The sequence below is a fragment of the Aspergillus ibericus genome (assembly GCF_003184845.1).
Source record: "Aspergillus ibericus CBS 121593 unplaced genomic scaffold BO80scaffold_21, whole genome shotgun sequence".
Lineage (NCBI taxonomy): Eukaryota > Fungi > Ascomycota > Eurotiomycetes > Eurotiales > Aspergillaceae > Aspergillus > Aspergillus ibericus.
The window spans coordinates 137,542-162,259 of record NW_020292119.1 but is presented as its reverse complement, the minus strand read 5'-3'; the positions used below and the strand labels follow the sequence as shown (position 1 = coordinate 162,259).

At 51.5% G+C, this 24,718-nt stretch overlaps 9 protein-coding genes across 9 annotated transcripts; 6 read left to right on the top strand and 3 right to left on the bottom strand.

Annotated features, from left to right (window-relative positions):
- Positions 1-39: 39 nt before the first annotated feature.
- Positions 40-1,158, bottom strand: BO80DRAFT_93147 (uncharacterized protein). The gene has a single exon (XM_025724931.1). The coding sequence runs from the start codon at positions 855-857 to the stop codon at positions 279-281; it is 579 nt and encodes a 192-aa protein (XP_025574946.1). The 5' UTR covers positions 858-1,158; the 3' UTR covers positions 40-278.
- A 63-nt stretch (positions 1,159-1,221) lies between these two features.
- Positions 1,222-1,981, top strand: BO80DRAFT_425436 (uncharacterized protein). The gene has a single exon (XM_025719520.1). The coding sequence runs from the start codon at positions 1,719-1,721 to the stop codon at positions 1,953-1,955; it is 237 nt and encodes a 78-aa protein (XP_025574945.1). The 5' UTR covers positions 1,222-1,718; the 3' UTR covers positions 1,956-1,981.
- Positions 1,982-5,116: 3,135 nt separating this feature from the next.
- On the bottom strand, positions 5,117-6,591 carry BO80DRAFT_356561 (uncharacterized protein; the record flags this gene model as incomplete). Its single annotated transcript, XM_025715794.1, has 2 exons — positions 5,117-5,722; positions 5,803-6,591. 2 exons carry the CDS (start codon positions 6,589-6,591, stop codon positions 5,117-5,119), a joined length of 1,395 nt encoding a protein of 464 aa, XP_025574944.1.
- Positions 6,592-8,171: 1,580 nt separating this feature from the next.
- BO80DRAFT_435076 (splicing factor cactin) lies at positions 8,172-10,067 on the bottom strand (the record flags this gene model as incomplete). The annotated part of the gene is made up of 5 exons (XM_025720896.1): positions 8,172-8,189; positions 8,249-8,281; positions 8,340-8,966; positions 9,017-9,502; positions 9,567-10,067. 5 exons carry the CDS (start codon positions 10,065-10,067, stop codon positions 8,172-8,174), a joined length of 1,665 nt encoding a protein of 554 aa, XP_025574943.1.
- A 269-nt stretch (positions 10,068-10,336) lies between these two features.
- On the top strand, positions 10,337-12,575 carry BO80DRAFT_465098 (uncharacterized protein). The gene is made up of 2 exons (XM_025722697.1): positions 10,337-11,304; positions 11,359-12,575. The coding sequence occupies exons 1-2, from the start codon at positions 10,384-10,386 to the stop codon at positions 12,127-12,129; spliced, it is 1,692 nt and encodes a 563-aa protein (XP_025574942.1). The 5' UTR covers positions 10,337-10,383; the 3' UTR covers positions 12,130-12,575.
- A 3,762-nt stretch (positions 12,576-16,337) lies between these two features.
- BO80DRAFT_93062 (uncharacterized protein) lies at positions 16,338-16,966 on the top strand. The gene has a single exon (XM_025724930.1). It carries the CDS (start codon positions 16,470-16,472, stop codon positions 16,788-16,790), a length of 321 nt encoding a protein of 106 aa, XP_025574941.1. The 5' UTR covers positions 16,338-16,469; the 3' UTR covers positions 16,791-16,966.
- Positions 16,967-17,453: 487 nt separating this feature from the next.
- Positions 17,454-20,916, top strand: hmt1 (putative vacuolar ABC heavy metal transporter (Hmt1)). The gene is made up of 3 exons (XM_025724929.1): positions 17,454-18,136; positions 18,225-19,333; positions 19,395-20,916. Exons 1-3 carry the CDS (start codon positions 17,762-17,764, stop codon positions 20,704-20,706), a joined length of 2,796 nt encoding a protein of 931 aa, XP_025574940.1. The 5' UTR covers positions 17,454-17,761; the 3' UTR covers positions 20,707-20,916.
- A 424-nt stretch (positions 20,917-21,340) lies between these two features.
- Positions 21,341-22,427, top strand: BO80DRAFT_502362 (uncharacterized protein). Its single transcript, XM_025724318.1, has 2 exons — positions 21,341-21,980; positions 22,050-22,427. Exons 1-2 carry the CDS (start codon positions 21,470-21,472, stop codon positions 22,244-22,246), a joined length of 708 nt encoding a protein of 235 aa, XP_025574939.1. The 5' UTR covers positions 21,341-21,469; the 3' UTR covers positions 22,247-22,427.
- Positions 22,428-22,699: 272 nt separating this feature from the next.
- Positions 22,700-24,554, top strand: BO80DRAFT_356467 (alkaline phosphatase; the record flags this gene model as incomplete). The annotated part of the gene is made up of 2 exons (XM_025715792.1): positions 22,700-24,191; positions 24,250-24,554. 2 exons carry the CDS (start codon positions 22,700-22,702, stop codon positions 24,552-24,554), a joined length of 1,797 nt encoding a protein of 598 aa, XP_025574938.1.
- Between the last annotated feature and the right edge of the window lie 164 nt (positions 24,555-24,718).

The window sequence follows — 24,718 nt, the reverse complement described above, 5'->3', positions numbered from 1 at the left end:
TGAATGAAATTTCCATTTTTTTGACCGTGATTGATTGACGCGAGCGGCGTCTCTTGCACCGTAGAGTTAAGCCGTTTGGATGCATGCCTCCGCGGCCGGTGAGCTGATACACCGCCAGATTGCCCTACTCAAATTAACTTGAAGCGGCGCGAGTAAACGCGGTTAATCAGGGCTGTTTGTCCAACCAGGTGTGATCTTCACGTCAGGGGAGCAGGAAAATACTCTCAGTTGCCAGGCCTACCTCGACGCTCCGCGGCTGAGGTACCGGACATGCTCAATCAGCCAAACGGAACCTTTCCTCCACATCCTTCTTGCAGTGCCTTAAAAATGGCGGTCTTGCGTAGCTGTCCAATTTGAAAGATGGCGCAACCACAAACACTATGCCACAGCGCGTGGTGTGTACTGCAGTGCGATCTCAGTGCTTCGAACATTGGACCAGGCTCTGCATACTCAACCGAAAGGGGAACCGGTGACATACCATCTCTTTCATGGGGGGGAAGGGAAGCAGCACATGTAAAAGTACGGAACGGCGATGGTCGGTAGGCGGTCAAGATTATGACTTGCTTCAGATAGATGAGCTCCAAATGAAGTATGTACGTGGATGCATCTAGAGCCACATTATGTACGTACCGCCAGAAGTACTCACCTAGCTGACTGCACATCATGTCCGGCTTTGGAGCCTTGGGAAAAGGTAAAAAGCATCGATGGGGTGGCATCATCTCACCCCGTGTACCTGGTTGGGAATGGTATGACCAAATGGCTTGCCTTGTGATACCTGAGTTTCCTGGACGGGCTGAACTGACACCGCAGGCATACTGACTGGCCTGTCCGCGGTGGAGTGACTGGCACTTTTGCATCCCCAAGACGAGACGAGTAACTCGGACCGAAGGACCGGAGAAAATGTGATTGTGATTGAGAGCTTAAGCATCAGGGTAATTCCCTACCTGGCCATTGTCAATCCTCCGGATTCATCGTCTTTGTCCCATTGTACTCAATAAGCGCTGAATCTTTATTTTTCTTTTTTTTCCCTCCTTTTCCCGTTTTCTCATTTCCAAGACGGGCTCGCGGGAACCTGAATTCAATCCATGAATTAACATGACAGATTCTGGCCACTATTGAATTATCCTTGACCCCTGTTCGCGTGCAGATGGCATGCAGCTGACAGACAGTCTGACAGGCGCGTTGGCTATCGGCCGTGGGGGTCGGTTGATCATCCGACATGAATCCACCTGCGGCTGCTGTGCTATCCAGCCATCTGTCAGGAAGGCGAGTGGGCGTCGACTGGACCGTGGCAGGCCGGAAGGGCACCGTCAGGTTGGAAAGGACTTGAGGGATCTCAATGACAGAAGGCCGGCCAGCTGGTTGAAATCTCGATCCCAGACGGAGGGCACCACTCAATACTAGACAGACAGGCCCTTCGGCCTGCTTCTTCTTGCCTTAGTGCTCATTTCTTGCATTATGCTCTTCTTATCGTCTGGCGCGCCAAGGATCTTTTCCTCAGTCTCTCCTTTCCCCTCATTGCGTCTCACTTGTCGCCAGCGGTGAGGAGGGTTTTATTTCATCTTCGCGCGCTTTCCTCGCTTTCCGACAAAGTGTCATCTGACATGCGTTTCATGTAGGTGCCTGCTCTTGCTGGGGGTGGGAGTGGTTGGAATGAAAAGAATCAGATCCGCGGGAGGTCCGATCGCAATCATCGAAGAAGCAGAAGAAGGACGACGATGTGGTTATTGGCATTCTATCCAACCCGACCCGGCATCCACAGTACGTACATACAGCACACGCTCAGCAAGCTTCTCGCCCAGTTACTTGGCCACCTGGCATGTGCTGAGGTGACACCAGCCTTAGCCGCTGCTGTGACGGTCTTGAATTTGATCTGTAGCACCTCACAGCGTGAGATGGGAGAGGGGGAATTGCATTGTCTCAAACACTATCAAATGCCAAATGATGGAGCGTAGATTCTCAAGCCCTTAGGTACTGGCAGGTATCGCCCCGTTATGCCCCGATCGCACCGCAGGGATAGGGGCCCCTTTCATGCAAGATACAGGATATATCCTAGCACGTGTGAAGTCGACCGAGAAGGCAGAACAAGACAACTACGCCTGACTCGTAGGTTAATTTGTGAACTGGGGTCACTCGGTCCGTTCGACAATTGCTGGCTCAAGATAGCTACAGAAGTATTTCTAAATGGCATGTCATCTTTGCACGTCGTGACTGGAATGGTTGCCCTTGCTGCCATTGGCTGGATGGCCGATTGGCGAAGAGGGGTGGTGGCGAAGGATTCGACGGATCGCGAACAGTCGGGACGGCGGGTTTGTGGCGTCCAACTGCTGATTCAACTTGCTGATGCCATCACGGATTGCAGAGACATTCATGGCTATGTCAGAGACCATGCCTGCCACTAGTTCTTCCACCGCTGGGGACAATCTCATTGATATTTCGGGTGACGACTCGCTAGCCGCCTCTAAATATGTTCTTGCGTCCGGAGGTGAGCAAGTACTCCGTAGAGATCCAGGTAATCATTCCGGATCTCGTCCCCTGTTCGACGCGGCCAGTTCTAGACTCCAGCCCAGTGCATCGGCCGAAATCGATTCCAACGTGCCCATCGATATTCCCCTTACATGACCCAAGCGTGTTTAAGCATAGTGCTCACCTTCGGATGCGTTGTACCCGACCGTCCATGCGGAGGGGACCGAACAGTTGCAGATTAGCCTTAAACATTCGGCGCGGCCCGTTTTCCTAAAGCCAAAAACATTACACTAAAGTAAATTGAAGGGGAAAGGAGCGTTGAGGGGGGCAGAAGGTACTTTTTGCGTGCTGCTGCACCGCAATATTAAGTGTCGGATGCGCATTCCCAAAGTTTAAGAGACGCCGAGGATATCCACTGATGTGACGGATGGCTGAAGGAGAAGGTACAAGACATGGAAAAAGCAAAACTAGCATTTCCAATGAGAAACCTAAAAACCAGCGAGGCCCGCACTGATCTAGTCCCGGCGTTTCTCGGGATGGATCACAGAGAACACTACGCCTAGGCCAGTAAACGGTCGAGAAGCCCGATGTACGGAGTATGCGTGAGGACTGAGGAGGGCCGGTGTATGTCAGCAATGATAGATAACTGGTGACTAACTAGTTCACTAGTAGGCATAAGCTGAGGGACCCAGAGAGAGGGGAGAGAGGGTGGGGGAGCCGAAGAGATAACCGACCATGATTTGATTCCCTTCACTGGCGTTGATTTGCTATTCAGCGCCCCGCCACTCAGATCGAGTGACAGTAATAGTACTTACGCCGTCTGCAGGATGAACATCATGCATCTGCTTGGGGTTGGACATGACACCCAGCCTGCATCACTGGCGAGAGTTGTCATGCTGGCTACCTGCTCCTTAGGGTGTAGGGTGATTTTTCACCCTGATCTATAGCCTCGCAACAACTCCACAATCCTGCGACTGTCATGCAGCGACTAGTAGTAGCTAAGCAGGCATGCTGCTCTAGTGCTTTCATAACCTCGCATGCCCCGTCATTTCTCGTTCTGCAACCTACCATTACACGCCAACATGCTTGGCAGCACTGTTTCCCGTGGGCTGTCGAATCTCATTGACGGACCCCGGCGGGTTTTGATTATGGGTACTCCGTGCTGTGTACTGCTTATTGTTTCATCCGTTTCCATCCTGCTCGTTGGCTGACCCGTTCCGAAAATATGGAGATGGGCGGCGGGGGGGTTTATGAAAACTCGGACACCACTTGAACTAAGTCAGTAGCTGTGCTACTAGGGTGAGTGCAATGCGCACACTCTCCGGAATTGACATGATAGTCTCACTCACAAGGAAGGTGGGGGAAATGAGAATAGTCGAGAGTGAGGCTAGGCTCGATAGACTAATCAAATACCACTGCTGTAATCTGTATCGTGCCACTGGCATCTGTAATATCATCCATCCATCCAACCGGATCGGAAATTGACCGCGTGGGTAAGAATGAAGAGTAATCACGAGGGGTTCCCATGGCAAGACCATTGCAGACATGCCGCGCACGGATCGTGATTGGAAGCAGACCGAGAACGGCTGAGTTTTCCATCGAATCAGAATGTCCCCATGATGGTCCTGTACGCAATAATGAGTCGTCGTGGGGAGGGTGGTTGCTAAGCAACTGACCAGGGACGGAGACTTAGCAGCATTTAGTCTGGGTGGAACTGCGGAGGGGAACAGAGCGTGCGAACGGGATTCGAAGCTGGGTTGAGACATGAGGAACTAGTCAGGTCGATCCCTTGGGCACCCATCGCGGATGAATGGGGAAAATGGGGGAACCAAGGGCTGGCGTTTAGATCAGAAACCGCTGCGATCAAACGAGAGGAAAGACGCGAGAAAGTACCGGAGTGAAAAAAAAGAAGGCCAGGTGGAATGGTGGAAGAACGAAGATACGCCGGAGATGCTGCTTGCCTGCAGGGCATGCAGATGAGCTACCAGACTTTGCTGACAGCCTGAAGGGCCCAGATGCATCCTCGAGCCCGACAACGGCCCGGGATTGACATGGCAGTGGCTATACATACATCAATGGCGATTTTTGCTGGGGTCTTGTTGATCCAGGTAGATAGTAAGTAGTGGTTTCTGCCTCGTGCTTCTCGGCCAGTGCTTTTCAAGTGCCAAACCATCATGGGTTGTCTCATCGTCATGGCTTGCATATCCCCATTATCTACGGAGTGCCTCCCCCTCCTCCTTCAAATCAGGCTGGGGTTTATTTAGCGGAAAAAAAAAAAAAAAAAAAAGAAAAGAAAAGAAAAGAAAAGAAAAAGAAGGAAAGCAACGAGAAACGAAAGAAAAAAGTAAACACCAAGCGCCGCACCCCGTACCTCTTGTGCCCTGAGTCCCACAGCGAGATGTCGTCAATGGCCAATGAAGGATGCGGCCAAACGAATGTGAAATAAAATATTCATGAAAGATGGGGAAATCCAAATGGAGGAAAAAGGTCAAACATCCAAATAATAGTAATTATGAAGTATCGAAAATTATGACAGGGGCCAATGCCTCTCGTTTAAACCCAACAAGGCTCTCAATCCGCTACAATACAACCCGCATGCAAGTCAGCCAGAAAACCCTCTAGATACTATCTACTCCGAATTGCACCGAACCTATGCTATACCCCCCATTTGAATATCTGCGGAGATTCCGGACCCAGCCAGCAATCCAGTGGGAAATGAATGGATCGCTCCCCATCCAAGAAACCCAGAGTCCAACGCAACACAGTCGGGCCCCGATCCGGCCATGTCGCAAAAAAGGGGAGTGCATGGAGAGGGATCAGCGCAGCCAACAACGCTCCCCAAATCAAATGGTTCGGTTGATAAGCGAGTTCCCGGCGTGGTCGGTCCTGATACTTGGTAGGGTGACACTACTGTAATCCCCGTCAGTGCCGCGGCTGTGGTACAGTATTGGGCATAGACATTCTTTTGCGGTCGCCGTTGTGATGTCACCCGTTGGCGACATCTTTCTCTTCGCAAGTCGTCCTCGCTCATACGTCCACGGAACCTAGCTTTGATTTTCGTAGCCTTACCCCCCTTGGCCCCGGACCGCTGGCGTTGGGGAGCCAGCGGATCCGAGCCCAAGGCCTTCCTGTAACTCGCCTGCTTCCTGTACCGGGTTGTGGATTGGACGCCATTCTCGATGGCTTCATTCGTCAGGCGCCAGTAATTCACGGCTTTCTTCCCAGGTATCGGTTCTTCCCGGACAGCCTCGAAGCCCTGCCGCATGGTGTATTGTCTTAGTACAGTGCTTAGAGACAGACTCGCGGAGAAGAGAATCAGGAAGCGAGGGGACATACCGCGTTCATGGACAGGTTGTGCCGCACACTGTTCTGCCAACCTTTCGAGCTTTGATCTCTCCCTTTCGCTGTGTTTTGCTCAAACCAGTTGTAAATCCCCTGGAGAGACAACTTCTTTTCGGGATTCGTCTTGAGAGCCATTTCGATGAGTTTAGAGTAAGGCTTCTCATCAATGGTATCAGAGGCGTCTGACTGGTCCAGCTTCAGTGAAGGGTAAGTCAAGGCCGAGACAGCTGGGGACAGTGGTGGCAAGTTCGCTGTAGGACAAGCCGTTTCAGAAGTGTCAGATCGCGCCATCCCCGTCGATAGGTGATAAGAACTAGATTCGTGCGAGCATGAGGAGATAGCTCCCGGCTCCCGTAGCCAGTCTGAGGAAGGTCTGCTGTCATGAAGACGCCGCAGCTCGGGCTTTAGTTGTCTCGATCTAGAGCCACCAGCTGCCAGCAAGGAAGATGGTCCTTCAGGGACCTCAAGACGGTGCGAAGGAAGCAAACGAGGCAACCCGCGGTCTGGAAATGAAATGGGCGCTGGGAGTGACGGGGGTAGCGCCATCTTCCATGGATTTTGTTGATGGTGAGACAGAGACATCGGCTCCGCTGGACTGGAAGAGCTAGAGCTCGTCCAATTCCCGATTGCTGAACAGGGATCGCGATGGTGAGAAGGGTCCAAACGAACGCCATCCGAGACGGAAGCGGGAGGGGCCACTGTTTGTCTTGCAACATCAACAAGCCCCCGGCCAAATGGAAGTGAATCCGACGGTAAGCCGTGAGGGGGAAAGAAACGATCCATGTCGTCCTCCAGGGTGAACCAAACTTATCGCGATCCGGTTCGAGAGCTCTGACCAGGTGAAGTGACACCTGGGGAGGTTTCGGCGAAGGAAAAAAGGAATATAAAGGACTTAAGAGTACGAGATATGCCAGGTAGGTGCGAAGGGCCCTGTGAAATGGGGATGTCAAGAGGGGTTGGCTAGAAAATTAATATAGAAGACGTGTGACCACTCAGGATGAGGAGAGTAGTTCCCTGAGAGCTGTGAGGCGAAAGAAATGCCAGCTCATAAGATATCCTGTCGTCTCTTTTCTTTTTTTTCCTCCTCCTTCTGTACTGCACCAAGCCAGCAAGCACAATGCATTTCCCTGGCAAACAAGAGAGATGCTCTATAAGCTGGAGATAGATTTACCTAACGAATCCCAGAAGCAGCAACAGCAACGAAAATCTTAAGAATAGTAAAAACCGCACCAAGAAACAGAAAGGGTTAAAATAATTTTCCTTAGAGAGAAAAAAAAAAAGAATAAATAAAAAAAATAGAATAAAATAAAAACTAACAGGTAGCCTGACAGGCACCAAGAAGCAAAAAAAAGTCTCCATCATGTGCTCTGGGGATGTTGTGGCCGGAGCTGCTTCGTTCTACCGCGGGAGTCGCCATCCACTGGTAGAACAGCGATTCAGCGTGCAGCAGTGACCAATGATCTCAGCGCCGCAGCGGGCCCAAACAGAGGCCGGATCTGGGACACGTATAGTAGTACCTACCGTGGACTCATACTGGGTACTCCGGACAGGGGCCTGTCATGGCGGCCGTACTTTGGTTCCCTACAACGCTGGACCGACCGGGGATGGTGGGAGTCGCTGGTGGATGGCGGCCAGCTGCAGAAGTCCTGCGATTATTGCGCTAACCATGACCGCTCAAGAACACAGATGGGACGCCGCCAAGCTCGGGGATTGCCATTGGATCACCTTCCTAAAAGCCATCAGCGCTTTTGGAATCTAGTATCCTGCAGGTTCTCCAGTTCATTCCCGATTCCCCGACCAGCCCGAAGCCTTAGAGAACCATGCAGGCGGCATAGTAACACCTTGGAAAAGCCGCACCCACTGTTGTCGCGGCCCTTCCTTCTTCCGTGAAGGCGACACGACGTAAGCCAGTCCGGGCTATTTAGAGAAAATAAAGAAGAAAGCAATTCACAGAGAAGAAAAAGAAAAAGTAAATCTTTCTCCTATTGTCATTCTTCACCTGATGGGCAGCAAGACAGCCCCCCAGATGTTGAGTCTTAATCAGAGAGGGGTTGAAGTGCCGAACGGAGGGGCAATGAATGGGGAAACCGTGAAGTGTGAAGACTGCGGTGCAAATAAGCATAGGCCGCTACGCACGTGTGGAAACTTGGATCTGCGAGGACCGATAATGTGGTTTCATATCGATATGATACATCCTAGCTTGGCCGAGATGGGATCCAATGCCGGAGGAAGTGGTTAATGTTTCCAGTCCAATTATGGTGCACGACGGATCCCGAGGGTAGTAGTAGTGGAACACCAGATGATCAGTCCCATCCCGACTGCAGTACATACATAAGACTCCCGCATCCTTCAGGTGAAAATGTTTACTTTCGGTAGTAGATCTGCGAATAACATCAGTATATGTGAGATAACGATGATCGAAATAACAGGGGTCACTCACGCGCTTAAACTGGAAGTGTAGTTGCAGAATTCCCTGGAATCAAGTCAGTGAGTGTCTTTTTGTGGCCCGACGTAATCACTCGGCGACATACTTTATCAAAGGTACTCTTGAAGCCTCTTTCTCTCTTTGCGCTATAGTCCCATTCCTTGTCGACAATCCGAAAGGCGATGTCTTCGTACGGAGGGCCGGCCATGAAGCGAATCAGACAAGTATCCTCCTCACCAGCCGCAGCAAAAGATTGACCACGCTTCCGTCCATGCTCTCGTTCTATGCGGTAGGTTGGCGCTTTCGCTTTGTCAATCAAGTCTGGATAGAAGATGTTGAACTTGTAGCCCTGTACAACTTTGGGAGGCGGGTTATCGTGATCATAGTGAGTCTGGTTGTATTTGTTCCACTCATAGCCCATTTGGACACGGTTAAAGTACCGTGGTTTGCGTGGTCGGTATTTGCTCGCCCATTGTGGCTGGGAGCCCGTGCTCACAGTCTCCTCACCGGTGAAGATCTCCTCGTTTTCACTCACTCCCTTGGCCAACTCTCGCTCATAAAGGGCCTTGGTTGCTTGCGAGAAGTCTTCGTTAGGAATCGAGGAGAAGCGAGTTGATGCGGTGGCTACCGGGGCACTTGTTGCTTGATTTGTTGTTACCACCGAGGGCTTTTCGGCATGCCGCTGGCGGAGGGGAACAAATCCCATTTTCAGGATCTTTTGACGTTCGCGAGCCTGTATGAGATTAGTACCCGTAGATTTGTACAGGGATGAGTGCTGCCTACCACTTGATTAAGGAATGCGGTTTCGTCCACTATCTCCAAAACCTTGTCTTCTGGCCGGATTTGAAGCAATGGGTCAGGGTCGAGTCCACGATATTCGCCACTATCAGCCGACTCTGGCTGCTCTTCACCATCGGAGGTTGCTTGAATGACTGGCGCCAAAGGGGCCAGCTTCGCCCGGACAGATGCAGCTTCTTCGCATTGCTGTTGGCGCAGTCCACGAACCCTCTCATCTATGACAACTTGGCAGACCTTCTTTAGCTTTGCACGAGCCTTCCAGACGGTAAGGCTACGCAAAAGCTCCTCCCAATAATCGGTATCGATAGGCTCATTGGAATCCAACTTCTTCCTGACCTGAATCTCGAGTGTCTGGAGCTGCTCGTAGGTTTTAGGACTCAACAGCCGGTTTATATCAGTAGCGACAGAACTGAGTGCGCGTCCTTCGGGGGCGGTGACTTTCTGGCGATCTCGACAAATAACTTTCATGGTCTGTAGTAAGGGACAATCAATCAGCGTCGAGCTCCAATATCGTGCCAAAGTAGAAGATCCGTACCTTCCAGAAATCCCTGTTCTGTGAATTGGTCTCAAGACTCAAGAACGTATCAATATCCTTCTCCAAGTCGAGTAGCTGAGTCTGAGATAGTCCCTCGAATACGCCATCCGGATCCACCAGATCGAGCTCTGAGTCGGCGATTTCATCGTCCAGAGGGTTTCTTGTCGGATCAATGACCCGCAGTGTGACAGTAAGCCAGTCGATGGGTTTGGCCCGACCTTCCTTCACTCGAATTTCGGCCTTCTTTTTCGCTTGCTTGAGAACGAAGATGTCTTCCTGCGCCACCCATTCGCGTACTTGTTCGTCCTCTTGAAGTTGGTTGAGCCGGACTTGATCTCTCATGTTCCGGGGACGGGAATGCGACTGCTCATCTCCATCTCTTCTGTCACGGTATCTATCCGTGTCGTCATATCTGCGCGGGGCCTTCTGGGGATGACGCGAGGATGGAGACCGAGACCGACTTCGCTTCGAACCCGTCCGGTCGGGGATTCGTGATGACATCTTGGCGCCTCACTGGGGGTAGTAATTCTAGAGAAGCAAGTTAGGTAAGTGACGCTAAATCGAGCGGTAACCAGCCGAGTTCTTGACGTGAACCGACCGAGAACAGTGAGGTCTGACATAGTTTCCTCCAATCTTTCTGGGCAACGGGTATCGCGCGCCTAAAATGGGAGGTATAGCGACCGGCAAAGTTTCCCTGCGACCACGTGCACTTGTCGCCTTCATGTGATCCACTGCGGGAGCCTGGAGGAGCTTCACTTACCTGCTTCTATTTACTATTGTACAGCTGAGCAAAATTACCTCAAAAGGCCACTGAGCAATGTCGTCGAAGTGGCAGAGATTGCATCTATCCAACGACAGATTGGCTCCACCTCTTTTGTTTCACTATTCTGTCTCCGAAAACGGATATCAGTTGTATATAACTGACCTGACCCACATCTGGTCTGAGAATCTAAATCGCCGGCATATTCTGAGAAGAGCCGCTGATGATGACGCGACGATCGACCCGAGTGAGGACACAGAACAGTTTTCTGTACTATTACAAAAGATAGGGGATGGGCTTCGCAATGAACCTGGAAGCAGCACAGCGCTGAGTCATGGCCCAGAGAGTGACTCTCTACAACTGATCACCTCAACAAAACTACCAGCTCCGCTCCAGCCTCTGAAATGGATTATCTACCTCTTTAAAGAGCCACAGTCCTCATTGACGGCTCAATTACTCCTTCCGCTAATCAAGGCGGAGACTGGCTGGGAGGCGCGCCAACGAGGTCTAATCGAACTGCTAAACACGAAAGATTGGGTGCTGGTAAAGCTGTTTGACAAGCTCGAAGCGATGGGGGTTGATATCAGCACCGTTTTTCCTGGTATCACTGGATTTCGAACCAGCCACAAAGGCTCGATGCTGACACAAGCTGCTAAGTATATCAAAGGAGTAGCGCCTTTTGACGAGCAAGCTTGGCTGGATGAGGCCAACGTATCGTCTCTTGGTCTCGGACTTGCATCCGCTATCATGACAAAAGCAGCGGGTTCTAGCACGGATGATATGGCCCAACAACTTGAATCCCTGTGCCCGGCTTCCGATGGGTGGTGGAAAACGCTTACACCAAGTAACATTCCCGCTACCAACAAGCCGCCTGAGCAGAGGGAAAACAGCAAAGGCGTAGATTCCAAGCCACCACAGAGCTCAGAAGAACCAGAAAGAACAGATGGTGGTACGGAGACTGAAGATGATGAATTTGAAGTACGTCCCTTCCCCACGAGCGCGTCATTTCTGTATTCATAATTCGTGTTTTAGCGACAAGAAACACCCCCAAGGCTCAAACGTCCGCCGGCCTCCAAAGTTAAATCACCCTCACCAAGGCTAGAGGAGGAAACGGAAAGCGACGACGAAGACGAAGATGTCCAAAGAAAACAAGGTCGTGTCAAACCTCCTGCGCCACGAGAGAAGCCCCTTGTCAAACCCTCCAAGGGCCTTGGAGTCATCGGGGGCAAGAAACAACAGCCACCAAAGCAGTATTCTCCACAGCCATCATCGCCGTTGTCACCAGATATTGACACACCGGCACTGGCTCCCAAATCATCTCCACCTCAACCAAATAACGACGAAACGGAGTCAGAACCAGACGAAGATGACCAACCCTTCCCATCATCGCCGCCGCCGTCCAAACCCCAGTCGTCAACTATTCCACCAACCAAGCCGCGTGTACTAGGAGTCATAGGTGGTAGAAATAAGGAAAAGGAAGCCTCATCACCACCGCCGTCGCTGCAACCCGAACCTTCAAGCAAGCCACAGACCAGACCGCGGGGACTAGGAGTGATAGGCGGCAAGAAGAAAGATAGACAAGCCTCACCACTACCATCGAGGCAGTCTCCCGAGCCACAAAATACCATCTCTAAGTCACACTCACCGGCTCCCGAACAACAGCCAAAGGCGCCACCGCCACCACCCATAGAGCAAGAGAAAGAAGAAACGGAGCAGGAGAAAGCGGATAGGAAGCGTGACGAATTGAAAAGGCAACTTGATGCCAAAAGCAAGGCTCCGGCGAAGAAAAAGCGGAAGTTCTGAGTATTGACATTGGCCAGCAGAGTCAATCTTCCTGCGTGATTTTGGATATCACGGAATGTTCTTTTGGAATTTGAAACAAGATTCCAAGACAGTGGATGAGTTCTGTCTCAGGATAACTACAACACCTTCACGAAAGTTTCCAGGATTATCCTTGTCTTTTTTGGGGCCGCTATTTGTGTACACTGATATCTGGGGAAGATTTTGGTTATGACCACATATCAACACGGGGGCAAGTGATCCATGGATATATCATCTTCCGTCAATAATTAGAGGGACACAGGAAAGCCGCAGTCAGATGGACTCGAGAGCAAACATGTCTGGTCATCTCTTTTGCATCTTAGGGTCACATGTAGTATATGAGCTATATACCATAGCCAACACGAACCACTTGCACATTTTCCGACCCATCAAGGCGCCACAATTTATTCTCAATGCGAACATGTCAGAACATCTCTTGCAAACCAATACACACTGAATGATCTCCCTTAGAAGCTACACCATCTTTATCCCTAATACTACCCAACACTAACTCGGGGTCCACTTGAACCCAGTCATCCCTCTCACTGACCGTCACCAACTTGCCTGATTAGAGAACATCACCGTAAGAAATTCCGATGTCTCTGAGGATGTCTAAGCCGTAGTTAGGAGGCATGTTACGTAGAATAGGCAATGCCAACATTCATATAAAGAAGGTTTGGCTTGCGTGTTCACTTTTACAGTTGTCTTAGTACCCACGTTGGATCTAGCATGATCGGATTGCTTGATCGTTTGGCACTATATCAGTAGATAGCATTACTAGTTGTACTGGTATTACTCGTGCTTAGTCCTGCTAATATGTCAATGCGTAACAATCGATGGACTGTTGACTTGGTTAGGAGATGTTTGCGGAGTATAAATTCTACGATTATTGTATAGTCGATTGGAGAGTCTTTGCTAGATCTTTTGATTGGTATTTAATCAGCTACATAGAACATATATAGCGGGGGTTGAAGGCTATCAAATCACTTCATTAGCTATTGGATGTAACTAAAGGCTCTAAGCTAAATGAGCAACCTCATGTTTTACCAACTAGACTAAAAACCATACGCTGGGTGGTGGTCAGTCCTTGTATGTCCATGAAGGCAATAGCTTTCTAAGCTATAACTACTACACCTAAATCAAATCACAAGCCGGCTACAATACACAACACGAAGTTCAACCCCCATCACGATACCCTTCGTATAATAGTCATATCTATTATAAGAAGATCTTATGATCTCCCACCCCTCACCATACCCTCTGCGTCATGATTGGACAGGGGATCCCGTTCCTCCCACATAGTACCATAGTATGTAAGACAATGAGTACCACGAGTAGCTGATTGAGATCTAATAATAGGTATTGAAAGGGCTGGACTCGGACGATTTATTAGGTCATCTTCAGGATCACTGTTCCTGCTATCTCACTGGTTACGTACATAGAGCGGAGTAAGTAGTAGCTGATGACTGCATGTGCCCGCTGCGGGGATCCTAGTCTTATGATGAGAAAACTGTCTGGGATGATGTTCCAGCCTCCAAGTCCAGGGAAAGGGCGTAAGAGTCAGATCAATTCCCGTATTCAGGGTTTCCATTGTCTGTGAGGAAAGTACTAGATACTGTACGGAGGAAGTGGACGATGCATTGTCCAGCAGAAAAGTACGTAAACGCGTGCGACAAGGGAGGGAAAGATAAAAAACCCAAATTTGGAAAGCAAGGGACTACGCGGGAGAGGCGACAGAGGGAGACAAAGTCGGTAATCGGTAGGAGGATAATTGGGGGGTGGGTGACTATGAGGAGAGGGAGAGGGGGTGGTAGGCTATACAATGACTCGGGCCTTGTTGAACGGGGACCAGCAGAGGGAATCTGCACGACTTCCCGTGGGGTGCGGACGACGAGGCCGAGACCCTAAGATGAAAGGGCTGGGCGAATCTTGCTGGAGCACTGGCCGCGCGGTTGGAACTTGGAAAGAGTACTTGTGACTCTGTGGTACGGGAGCAGGTGGGGGAGGCGAGGCGAGGCGGCGGTGCTGGGCATGACTCCGTGAGAAGCAGACATGAGGGCCAGCCTCACTCAGCCACACAACGGCGTGAACCCGATGGAGATGGAGGCTCCGTCATTACTGACGAAGGCTCTCGAAAAAGGGCCAACAGGAGAAGGAGAAGAAGCAGGTGGAGAATGAAGTGGAAAGGGGGAGGCGAAGTCAGGTTGAGGATGGACCAGTTGATAGTTAGTGAGGTTGAACTGATGACTTGCGCAATTCATACCGACGGGGTGGGATATGATTTTAGGCAGCCTGCACCATGCAGGTAAAGAGGAGCGAAAAAAAGAAAATTAATTCAAGAATCACAGGGACCTGAAACTACTCGGTAGATTATCCGATCATTTGCCCACTGGATGACCTCTTGATCAGTATCGTTCTCACTGTGTACTTCCTACATCCCCAATCTGTTCTATTATTAACTATAGCCATCGTTCCATCATTGTGGCGACCATGATGATGATACCGTTGAGTCTTTTGACACCTGATCCATACCTGAACCTGTCCCGACGGGGTCTAGTCCCGCCTCGGGAGTATTAGCCTTAGGTAACCCACCCCGGCGTGGCAACACCCCGTGATGTGCAGCTTCCCAGTGGGTTTAGTGTCCCCATCGCCAGCTGCTAGTACGAAAAGAGGTCGAATGTGTAAGAACTAAGAACTAAGAAGAGAGCGAAACCAGCGCAATGAGGAAGAGAAGGCAGGCACCAACTTCACGGCAAAAGAAAAGCAAACCCACAGATTCGATCTGTCCAGCTGATGGCTCACAAAGTAAAAAAATTCTACCGACTAGCTCCTTCAAGCAGGGGATTGTACAGAGTCCAGAGTTGACCCGTTCGGTCAAACATCCGGTCATCCAGGGAGACCGACAGGTCGACAGTTTGAGGTTCCCACCGGTTGGAAACCGTTTCGTTGGTTTCGGGAGAACCCTTCTGGATGGCCGGAAGGATGGACGGGTGCAGACTCGAAGGCTGGAGGAAATCCGACCTGCATGCAGTTAAGGCGGTGTGGATTCGACGGTGGATGGGTTCGATCGGCTCCATGACGACTAGCTCTTGCGCTTAGAGTCATCGCGTCGGCAATACAGCTTTTAGAGCTGGGGGGAGGATGGGGGTGGTTGTCTGACCATCCCCAGCAACGTGCTTATTTGCACTGTCTACCTATCGGGAGCTCTACCAGGTTACAGCAGAACGATCCTCCCAAGCCATGAGACAATTAAGGCAGTGGGAGTCATGTCATGTCTTACTCGAGGGGGAGGGGGTTCCAGGGCCGTACATTCCAGGCGCGGTTTTAGATCATCCGGACATTCGGGACTGCCAGGTGGGACAAGCTAAAAAAGACTAGTACCAGGAATGACTCGTCGGGATGGCAATAACGATGCATCCTCAACTTGAAGAACATGATCGGTTCCAGCCCTCCCCGCATTGTACCGACAGCTGGGTCATTCTGCGGAGGGACTTGGGGTCGGGTGATACTGGGTTCTCATGGAAGCAGGAAATCCTCCGCCTAATTCTCCAATGCTCCAATGCTCCAGTGTATGGTAAGTAATAACTTAGTACTATACGGGAATCCAAAAAAAAAGGGCTGGTCATCACGGGCGAGAAAAGCGACCGGACCACTCCTTTCTAACGACCGTCTCTGAAGCTGTCAGCCACCTACGCACTAGACATAACACCTCCTGCATTAAGGGCTCGATCAATCAATAATGACCCCCCGGGTTAATATATACCTCCCGCCTCCTATCAGTCGTATCGAGTGTGCGAAGGGGGGAGGAGGAAGAAGAAGTGATGTGTCTTTCGTCTCCCGCGGCCAGTCAAGGAGCTGCTCGGGCATCCCAGCAAACAGCTTTCCAGGGAATCCCCGGACGGCTATTTGCTGGTGCAGGCCAGGCCCGCCATCATTCGCCCTCGGCCAGTTACCTCTCGCATCGATCTGCGCCTTGCCCTCCTCCATCGAGATCTGTCACGACCGCATCCCTACGACGGACTTCCCTCCAGTTGGTTTTGCCCTTGTTTACTTCTGAGCCCTGAACGATCTTCGTTTTCTTCTGGAGGGTTACACAGCTATCACAATTCACAACCCTTCTGCGACGACCTGCTTGCTTGCTTGCTTCCCTCCCCACCGGAGGTAGGTAACTCTATCGCGGGAGCTGTACTCTGTATGCAGGTCTGTATGTATGTAGGTCCAGGTAGGTAATCAAGCTCCAGGAAGTCATGGTGTAGTCGGTATGAAGCTTTCGCTTGATTCTACCCCACACACTCACTCTTCCATTCTTCCCTAGAGGGATCATGACCTTCGTCGGGCGGATTCCTCTCCTTCGGGACTCGAACCTTCATTCCAACCCCTGTTCTCATTGGGCACGAACCTGCTGGTCAAATCCACTCAGGTCCGATGAAACTGTCCATGAACGGGTTCAGCAGGCACTGGCCCTACATCCTAGGACGACAAACGGCTACGTACGACACTGTAGTTTGATCATTCCTATTGTTCCTCTCCGCCCTTTGGGATTTTTTTTATTTTTATTCTTTATTTTTTTAATTCATTTTCTTTTCTTGTCTGTTCTTTCTTTTTTGCTTCTTGTGAGCCACACCTTGCTCCTCGACACGTAACATTTAACCACCATGGGGAAGGGAGGGAAAGAAAAGGGAAAAAAGGAAAAAAAAAAAAAGAGAGAAGAGAAGAGAGGCATAAAATATAAACCTCCGATTTTGCATCTGATCATCCCCCAGGAAAAAGGAAAAAAGAAAAAAAAAACCAAACCAACCGTTGAAAGAAAAGGCGGCGACTCGAGGAACGAATCTTTGATGATTATAATTTATTATAATTAATCGCATCCTCCGGCGCTGGTCCCGCTGCTTGCTGGGCCCGATTCCTTTTTTTCGCCTTCCGGAGCCAACCAAGCTTAGAGTAGCTTTGGGTCCGGCCAGCCTGGGTTCTCGACTGCTTTCGCATCCACACCGTCATTCTTCCTCGTCCGTCCAGTTACTATTTGTATCCTCCCAACGATCCTTTCCTCTCGCGTGTCGCTCTGCTATCTCGTCTGTCCCTTCTCTTTCTTCCGTCTTTCTCTCCATCTCTTCCTCTCTTCCGCTGTCTCTCCTCCCTTTTAATTCTCTTCTTTGTTTCTTGCTTGACCAATTTCCTGGTGCAATCATCCTAGCCCCGACTTTTCCTCGTCTTATAGTTTCGGGATAGTCTATCTGTATTCTTCTCCTGTACTTATTGGAAACCTTCTTTTTTTTTTCCTCTTCCCCTCTCCCATTTCCATTTTCTTGCGCGCCATTTTCTTTTTCTTTCCCCGCCTGTCATTTTTGGTTAAGAAACCGTTCTCCCCATTCCTAAGTTTAATAGAGACTCGAAGAAGAAGAGGTTACTATTTCCCACGTGTCTGTCGATCCACCCAGTCCTTCGATCGCCGAGCTCCTAGTCCGCAGTCGCCTCGTCCTACGCATCCTAATTCGAGATTTCCCTCATATCTCACGATTGTCGTCTCTCAACACCTGCGGTCTCCGACTGGAATCGAAGAGCACAGTTGCCGTGTCATGGAAATATCTTGATGGTCTTCTGATACTATCGGTCAATGGGAGGGTTATACATCATGGGAAACCAACACGCCACTCGCGAATTGTTGGGGTATCTTCGCATTGCGTCTCCAATCGTCCTTCTCCTCGTCTTTGTGGCCTCTTTCATTGCCAGCTCCGTTGTTACGGCCCGAAATGCGAACAAGAACACCAATGCCGTCCACACGGGGCCTGGGGGGAGACCACTCCCTAAGCGGTCAAGGAGCACGATGACCGTCATCAAGACACCCCAGAAGTTTTCCCGAAATACGAAGCTGTTATTCAAGTGGCTTTCCGTCGGGGTTCTTTTGACGATTGCTGCGGACGGCGCCATTAATATCGCCCATGTCATGATTGCGAGATCGGAGCATTGGTGGTGTGGTCAATCTGTCGTGGTAGGTTCCCTGTCTCGTCTTCGGCTTCAGGCTAGGCCTCGAACCGGAGCATCAGAAACAGAATAGGCGCAGCTGCTGACGAGAACAGATCTACGTTGTGGGGTCATTTTTCGACTACGCGATTATTCTCGTCTCGTTACTGGATACCAATCCGTCTCCGACTTTTGCCCAGTTCATTCCATGGCTAGCAGCAGTCCCGGTCGAGCTGAGTATTCTAGGTTCCTCTCTTTCCATCTATGCTGGCGCACACCGTGAACCCGTGGTTGGGGATCCTACTGGCGGCCGCCTGAGACAAGGTATAACGCCATGGGAGTTAACGGAGGTGATTTTGAACTGCGTCAGGGTACTGTTTCTCATGGCTATGGTCACGGTATATATGTTCAGTTCAATCAACGTTAATTCCAAGAGAGCCCAAGGTCACGTCAATGGCGTCACTGAGTCCACGGGACTGCTCAGCGCCCACCATGCAGAGAATGGGAATGCCTATGGTTCAACTAACGGTCACGCGCAACCTTCCAAACCCGCCGACCCATGGGTTCGCCCGACTACCGTTCCGTCAACCAGTTGGTGGGAGTATCTCAGTGGCTATTCGCTGTTCTTCCCCTATCTATGGCCGTCCAAGTCCCGCCAGCTACAAGTGGTCGTCGTCATTTGTTTCGTACTGATCGTCCTGCAACGGATTGTCAATGTCTTGGTCCCGTACCAGGCCGGTGTCATCACCAACATTCTCTCTAAAGGGGATGGCGAGTTTCGGGTCCCGTGGTTCGACATTTGCCTCTACATCCTCTATCGGTGGTTGCAGGGTAACCAGGGACTCATTGGGTCTTTGCGCTCTAATTTGTGGATTCCTGTGAGCCAGTATTCCTACATGGAGCTGTCGACAGCGGCTTTCGAACACGTGCATAGTCTCAGCCTCGATTTCCACCTAGGGAAGAAGACGGGTGAGGTACTCTCTGCCCTGAGTAAGGGTAGTTCGATCAACACGTTCCTCGAACAAGTCACCTTTCAGGTCGTCCCTATGTTGGTTGACCTGTGCGTTGCGATTGTCTTTTTCCTCGTCTTCCTGGATGCTTACTATGCCCTTGTTGTCACCATCGTAACGTTCTGCTATCTCTATGTCACAGTGCGCATGGCACAATGGAGAGCCGAAATCCGTCGAGAGATGGTCAACAAATCCCGGCAAGAAGATGCCGTCAAGTGAGTACCTGGGAAGGCCTTCTACTTCTTTTGCGCAAAGCGACTTACACCATGGTTCTAGGAACGATTCAATGGTCTCCTATGAGACCGTGAAATACTTTAACGCGGAAGACTATGAGTTTGGCAGATACCGAAATGCTGTGTCCGATTTCCAGAAGGCCGAATACCACGTGCTCTTCTCCCTCAACCTTCTGAACACGTCACAGAACACCGTGTTTATGCTAGGTTTGCTGATTGCATGCTTCATTGCGGCTTATCAGGTGTCCTTAGGACAGCGGGATGTTGGCCAATTTGTGTCGCTTCTCACGTACATGGCCCAATTACAGGGGCCTTTGAACTTCTTCGGTACCTTCTATCGTTCCATCCAGTCGGCCATGATCAATTCCGAGCGATTGTTGGAACTGTTCAGAGAACAGCCCACAGTGATCGATCGACCCAGTGCCAGGCCTCTGCCGGTCTGCAAGGGTGACATCATGTTCGAAAATGTGGAGTTCTCGTACGACACCCGGAAACCCGCCTTGAATGGGTTGACGTTCCGCTGCGAGCCAGGGACGACAACCGCTCTGGTGGGTGAATCGGGCGGTGGCAAGTCTACTGTCTTCCGGTTACTCTTCCGGTTCTATAACGCCTCGCGGGGCCGGATTCGTGTAGATGGGCACGACGTCGAAGGGATTACTATCGATTCGCTTCGGAGACACATCGGAGTTGTGCCACAGGACACTGTGCTCTTCAATGAGACACTGATGTACAACCTGAAATATGCCAATCAGAACGCGACGGATGAGGAAGTCTACGAAGCTTGCCGTGCTGCTAGCATCCACGACAAGATCATGTCCTTCCCCGATGGATACAATACCAAGGTTGGTGAGCGTGGTCTACGGCTTAGCGGAGGAGAAAAACAGCGGGTTGCCATTGCTCGGACGATTCTCAAGAACCCGCGGATCATTCTCTTGGATGAAGCAACTGCTGCCCTAGACACAGAAACCGAGGAACACATCCAAGGCGCGCTGTCTAGCCTCGCTCTTGGCCGTACCATGCTTGTCATTGCCCATCGACTTAGTACGATCACGACGGCGGACCGCATCGTTGTCTTGCATGAGGGACGAGTAGCCGAAAGTGGTACTCATGATCAATTGCTGGCTATGAAAGGCCGATACGCGAGCATGTGGCGTAAACAGATTCGCGCCCAAAGAGCAGCCGCGGAAGCCCAAGTGCTTCAAGATCGCGCTCAACGCTTGCGTAGTGCATCCACATCGGGTGCCGCCGATGATAGTTCCAGTCAGTCTGATGAGGACCGGAATGGCAATGTCCACCCCGCCGGGGCCCGTCCAGGCTATCCTACCAACAAGCCTGGCAACGATGGTCGAAAATGACAGGACATGGCTCGGTGAGCAATTAGTATGTATAGAGAGACATCTACGGACGGAGACGTCCCTGCATCCGCACCAAATTTGTTGGATGACGGATGAGGTAGCGCATTCTCGGGGTTTGACACAACATCCAGGGACCATTTCGATTTTGAATTTGCTGCTTAGGTGCACTTGCATTGTAAGCCCTTCACGACTGCATGACACATGTTCACTTGTCAATTTATATGGAACCTTGACCCTTTGCCTTTTCGGAGAAGGGGCGTACAAAATGGTTGGAACCGTGAATAAAATTTCATTAGACCAGTTGCATTTGGCACACGACATTTATGATACTGATCGATAGCATCCTTTAGTATTTAATACCAGAGTCTTTTGTGCATCCGCTCCTGCCAATTCTGTAGTATTCATGACAGAAACGTATTCTACGTCGTGTCCAATATTTGCTCCCATGATAGTACTATGTCACTGGCAATGGAGCTGTAGGTCGTTGGAGTACTGGGCCGAGTGATGCAACTGTTACTATTCGCTGCCGTTCGATTGGCTAATCACCGCCAAGCTGGGGTAATGATACCTCAGGCAACAAGACCTCCGGCGCATTGCGTTTGGGCTCCGCTCTCCATTTCTTCGTTAGAGATGCCATTGCTGCCAACCTCTACCAGCAATTCTCAGAACCTCGCTATTGTCTGTCTGAGTAATCAGCAATCTCAATAATTACATCTACAGAAAGGAGCTCTTCTTCCAATCTACGCAGAACATCAACCTAACGATGCACCCCCCGTCTCCCCAACTTCTCCGCGCCTTGCGCACCTCCATCTCAGCCAACCCCAGCGCCACCATTACCTGTACGCGACTGGCATCTCGCTCTATCTCCCCCTTCCCTCGAGTCGCCCCTCTTCTCGCGCTCCAGCGCAACAACAGCAACCATGCACGCCCGACCCGGATGATCCCTCGCGCTCACACCGCAAAGCCCTCGAACCGCGACCGCGGCCCGCCGTCCAAGGAAGACACTCAGACGGACTTTGCTGCGCTCAACGTGCTCGGGAACATCCCTACCCCGACGACCGCGATCGACGCCACTCTTGACACGGGGTTCCATCTGAACAACGGCGTCAAGATCACCGGCGGTGATGGGGTGTTGCTTGTTGGTGGCGAGGCTTTTGCCTGGCGGCCGTGGCACGGTGTCGAAGGGGGTAAAGACAGTATGGTGAATAAGAAGGGCCAGTTTGAGGTGGGCGAGCAGGCGTGGGGTGTTTTGGATTTGGTCTGGCCTCGTCCGGGTAGGTTCATTGCTTGTTTTCTTGTGTTCTACGTTGGAGCTCTCGCTGACCGTTGGCATTTGGTTATAGACATGCTCATCATCGGGATGGGAGAAACGGTGTTTCCTCTGTCTCCGGAGACGAAGAGGTATATCAATTCCTTGGGCGTGCGGGTGGAAATGCTGGATACCAGAAATGCCGCTGCGCAGTTCAATCTGCTTGCTACCGAGAGAGGCGTGTCGGAGATTGCTGCGGCCATGATCCCGATCGGGTGGAAGGGAAGGTAAATCGATCGATGAGGCGATGTGGTACCTGAAGCATAAGGGGTATGCGGTGGCTGGGACTAGTTCGACTGTTGTGGCGCTTGAGGGAGCTGTGGCCACGTCGGACGACCTACGAATAATCTCCTCTTTGGATGGGCAATCCTTCATGTATATGATGTACTATATAATAGATGGAATAGGTTACAGGATTGTACTGTGTTTGTATCGTGCGCTAGCCAGTTCATGATTTCTGCGATGTGAATCTTGCTCATGACGTCGACGTCGACGTCGATCCCGGGCGGAGCGATACCCGAAATGGCAGGACCGTGACCTGGACTATCGGCTGGGCTGCGACCCCGGACGATCATCGGTCCTCTCACCCTCTCACCTCCTGTCCAACCTCCCTCATGTTCCATCCCGCCCTGTTGCTCTGATTTACCCCCCCTATACGCATTCATAGGGCCTCTTGCAAGGAACATGGCTCGAGAAGAGCCGCTTCTGGCCCCGCGCCCCTCCTCCGACCACTCCTCCATCCGCAATGCCGAGGAGGAAGACGCCCTGTTGACCGGGGTCCGCACTCACCGTAACCATCGCCGGGGATGGGCCTTCTGGAAGGAAATCGGTCTCTTCACATGGGCTCTTGTTGCTACAGTGGCTGTCATCGTTCTCTCTGTCGTGTACCAGCACGAATCTAGTCGGACTCATGGTCACTCCAAAGACCCCTGGGGCAAGCCGACCGGCAAACGGAACCTGATCTTCATGGTGTCCGATGGAATGGGTCCTGCTAGTCTGTCCATGACCAGGAGCTACAAGCAGCTAACACAAGGTCTCCCTATTAATGATATCCTCGTGCTGGACAAGCACATCGTCGGTACCTCCCGAACCAGATCGAGTTCCAGCCTTGTGACCGATTCCGCCGCCGGAGCGACTGCATTCTCGTGCGGCCACAAGAGCTACAACGGCGCGATCTCCGTGCTTCCCGACCATTCGCCTTGTGGTACCGTCCTCGAGGCCGCCTCCTTGGCTGGTTACAAGACGGGGCTGGTGGTGACCACTCGTATCACCGATGCGACCCCTGCTTGCTTCGCCTCACACGTGAATCTCCGACAGTACGAGGACCGGATTGCGGAGCAGGAGATCGGGGAACACCCGCTGGGTCGGGTGGTGGATCTGATCATGGGTGGAGGCCGGTGCCACTTCCTGCCCAACTCTACCGACGGCAGCTGTCGAAGGGATGACCGCGACTTGGTCGAGATTGCGAAGAAGGGCGGATTTCACTACTTGCACGACCGGGCCGGGTTTGACTCTCTGAACGGAGGCACCGAAGCCAAGTTGCCGCTGCTGGGTCTCTTTGCGGACAAAGATATTCCCTTTGAGATTGACCGCCGCAGCCAGGATGACGTGTATCCCTCTCTCGAGGAGATGGCCCGTGCTGCCTTGACGGCTCTCAGCCAGGCCACCGCCGATAGTGACCAAGGTTTCTTCCTCATGATCGAGGGCTCGCGCATCGACCATGCCGGTCACGGCAATGACCCCGCCGCACAAGTCAATGAGGTTCTGGCATATGACAAGGCCTTCGCGGCCGTGCTGGAGTTCTTGGAGCAGGACTCAACCCCGGGAGTGGTCGTGAGCACCTCCGATCACGAGACCGGAGGCTTGTCCGTTGCCCGCCAGCTAAATCCTGAGTATCCTGATTACAAGTGGCTTCCGGGTGTTCTCGCCAATGCCAGCCACTCCGCCGAATACGTCAACAAGAAGCTAGCGAGCTATTCCGCCGCGGAAACGAATGACTCTGCGCTGCGCAATTTCGTCCGCAAGCTCTTAGTAGAGGATCTTGGTATTGCCGACGCTACAGACGAGGAGGTTCACGCCGTTATCGACCCGGAATCCCCATATGCTCCTAAAGACGTATTTGCAGACATCATCAGCCGAAGGGCGCAGATCGGATGGGCCACACACGGACATTCCGGTAAGACCACACCCATGCTACCCTCTTCCCTTTCAAGTATACACTAACATCAACACAGCTGTCGACGTAAACATCTATGCCTCCTCCAACGAACACGGGTTCCCCCTCGTCGGCAACCACGAAAACACCGAAATTGGCGACTTCCTGGCCAACTACCTAGACTTGGACCTCAAGAGCACAACCAAGAAACTCCGCTCTTCCGACTACTGGTCCACGTCTTCCTCCTCCGGAGATAAATACTTGAGTTGGCTCGGTGACCCTCTGGGCGAGGACGTCCGCACTGAGGGACTGGATACCTACCACGGCGAGTTCCGAAAGCGCGGACTCTCCGAGAGAGGCTGCAACTGTGGTGAAACCCACTGAGCCTCAGACACATAACCACATCTATATTGCCAATTATCTGCCCAACGATCTACAAATAACGATCTACCAGTGTTGCATATCTCCTTCCGGTGTACGGCGTCGTTACATTATCAAACCAAATACATCACATTACATTACATATATGAATTCATCCCTCTATTCAA

Bases quoted from the DNA above. Each gene is read 5' to 3' on its own strand.
- BO80DRAFT_465098 (XM_025722697.1), top strand. From the start codon at position 10,384: ATGTCGTCGAAGTGGCAGAGATTGCATCTATCCAACGACAGATTGGCT. The intron at 11,305-11,358 runs GTACGTCCCTTC...TTCGTGTTTTAG, and splicing joins CTGAAGATGATGAATTTGAA to CGACAAGAAACACCCCCAAG.
- BO80DRAFT_93062 (XM_025724930.1), top strand. From the start codon at position 16,470: ATGACCTTCGTCGGGCGGATTCCTCTCCTTCGGGACTCGAACCTTCAT.
- BO80DRAFT_502362 (XM_025724318.1), top strand. From the start codon at position 21,470: ATGCACCCCCCGTCTCCCCAACTTCTCCGCGCCTTGCGCACCTCCATC. The intron at 21,981-22,049 runs GTAGGTTCATTG...ATTTGGTTATAG, and splicing joins TTTGGTCTGGCCTCGTCCGG to ACATGCTCATCATCGGGATG.
- BO80DRAFT_93147 (XM_025724931.1), bottom strand. From the start codon at position 857: ATGCAAAAGTGCCAGTCACTCCACCGCGGACAGGCCAGTCAGTATGCC.
- BO80DRAFT_425436 (XM_025719520.1), top strand. From the start codon at position 1,719: ATGTGGTTATTGGCATTCTATCCAACCCGACCCGGCATCCACAGTACG.
- hmt1 (XM_025724929.1), top strand. From the start codon at position 17,762: ATGGGAGGGTTATACATCATGGGAAACCAACACGCCACTCGCGAATTG. The intron at 18,137-18,224 runs GTAGGTTCCCTG...TGACGAGAACAG, and splicing joins GGTGTGGTCAATCTGTCGTG to ATCTACGTTGTGGGGTCATT. The intron at 19,334-19,394 runs GTGAGTACCTGG...CCATGGTTCTAG, and splicing joins CGGCAAGAAGATGCCGTCAA to GAACGATTCAATGGTCTCCT.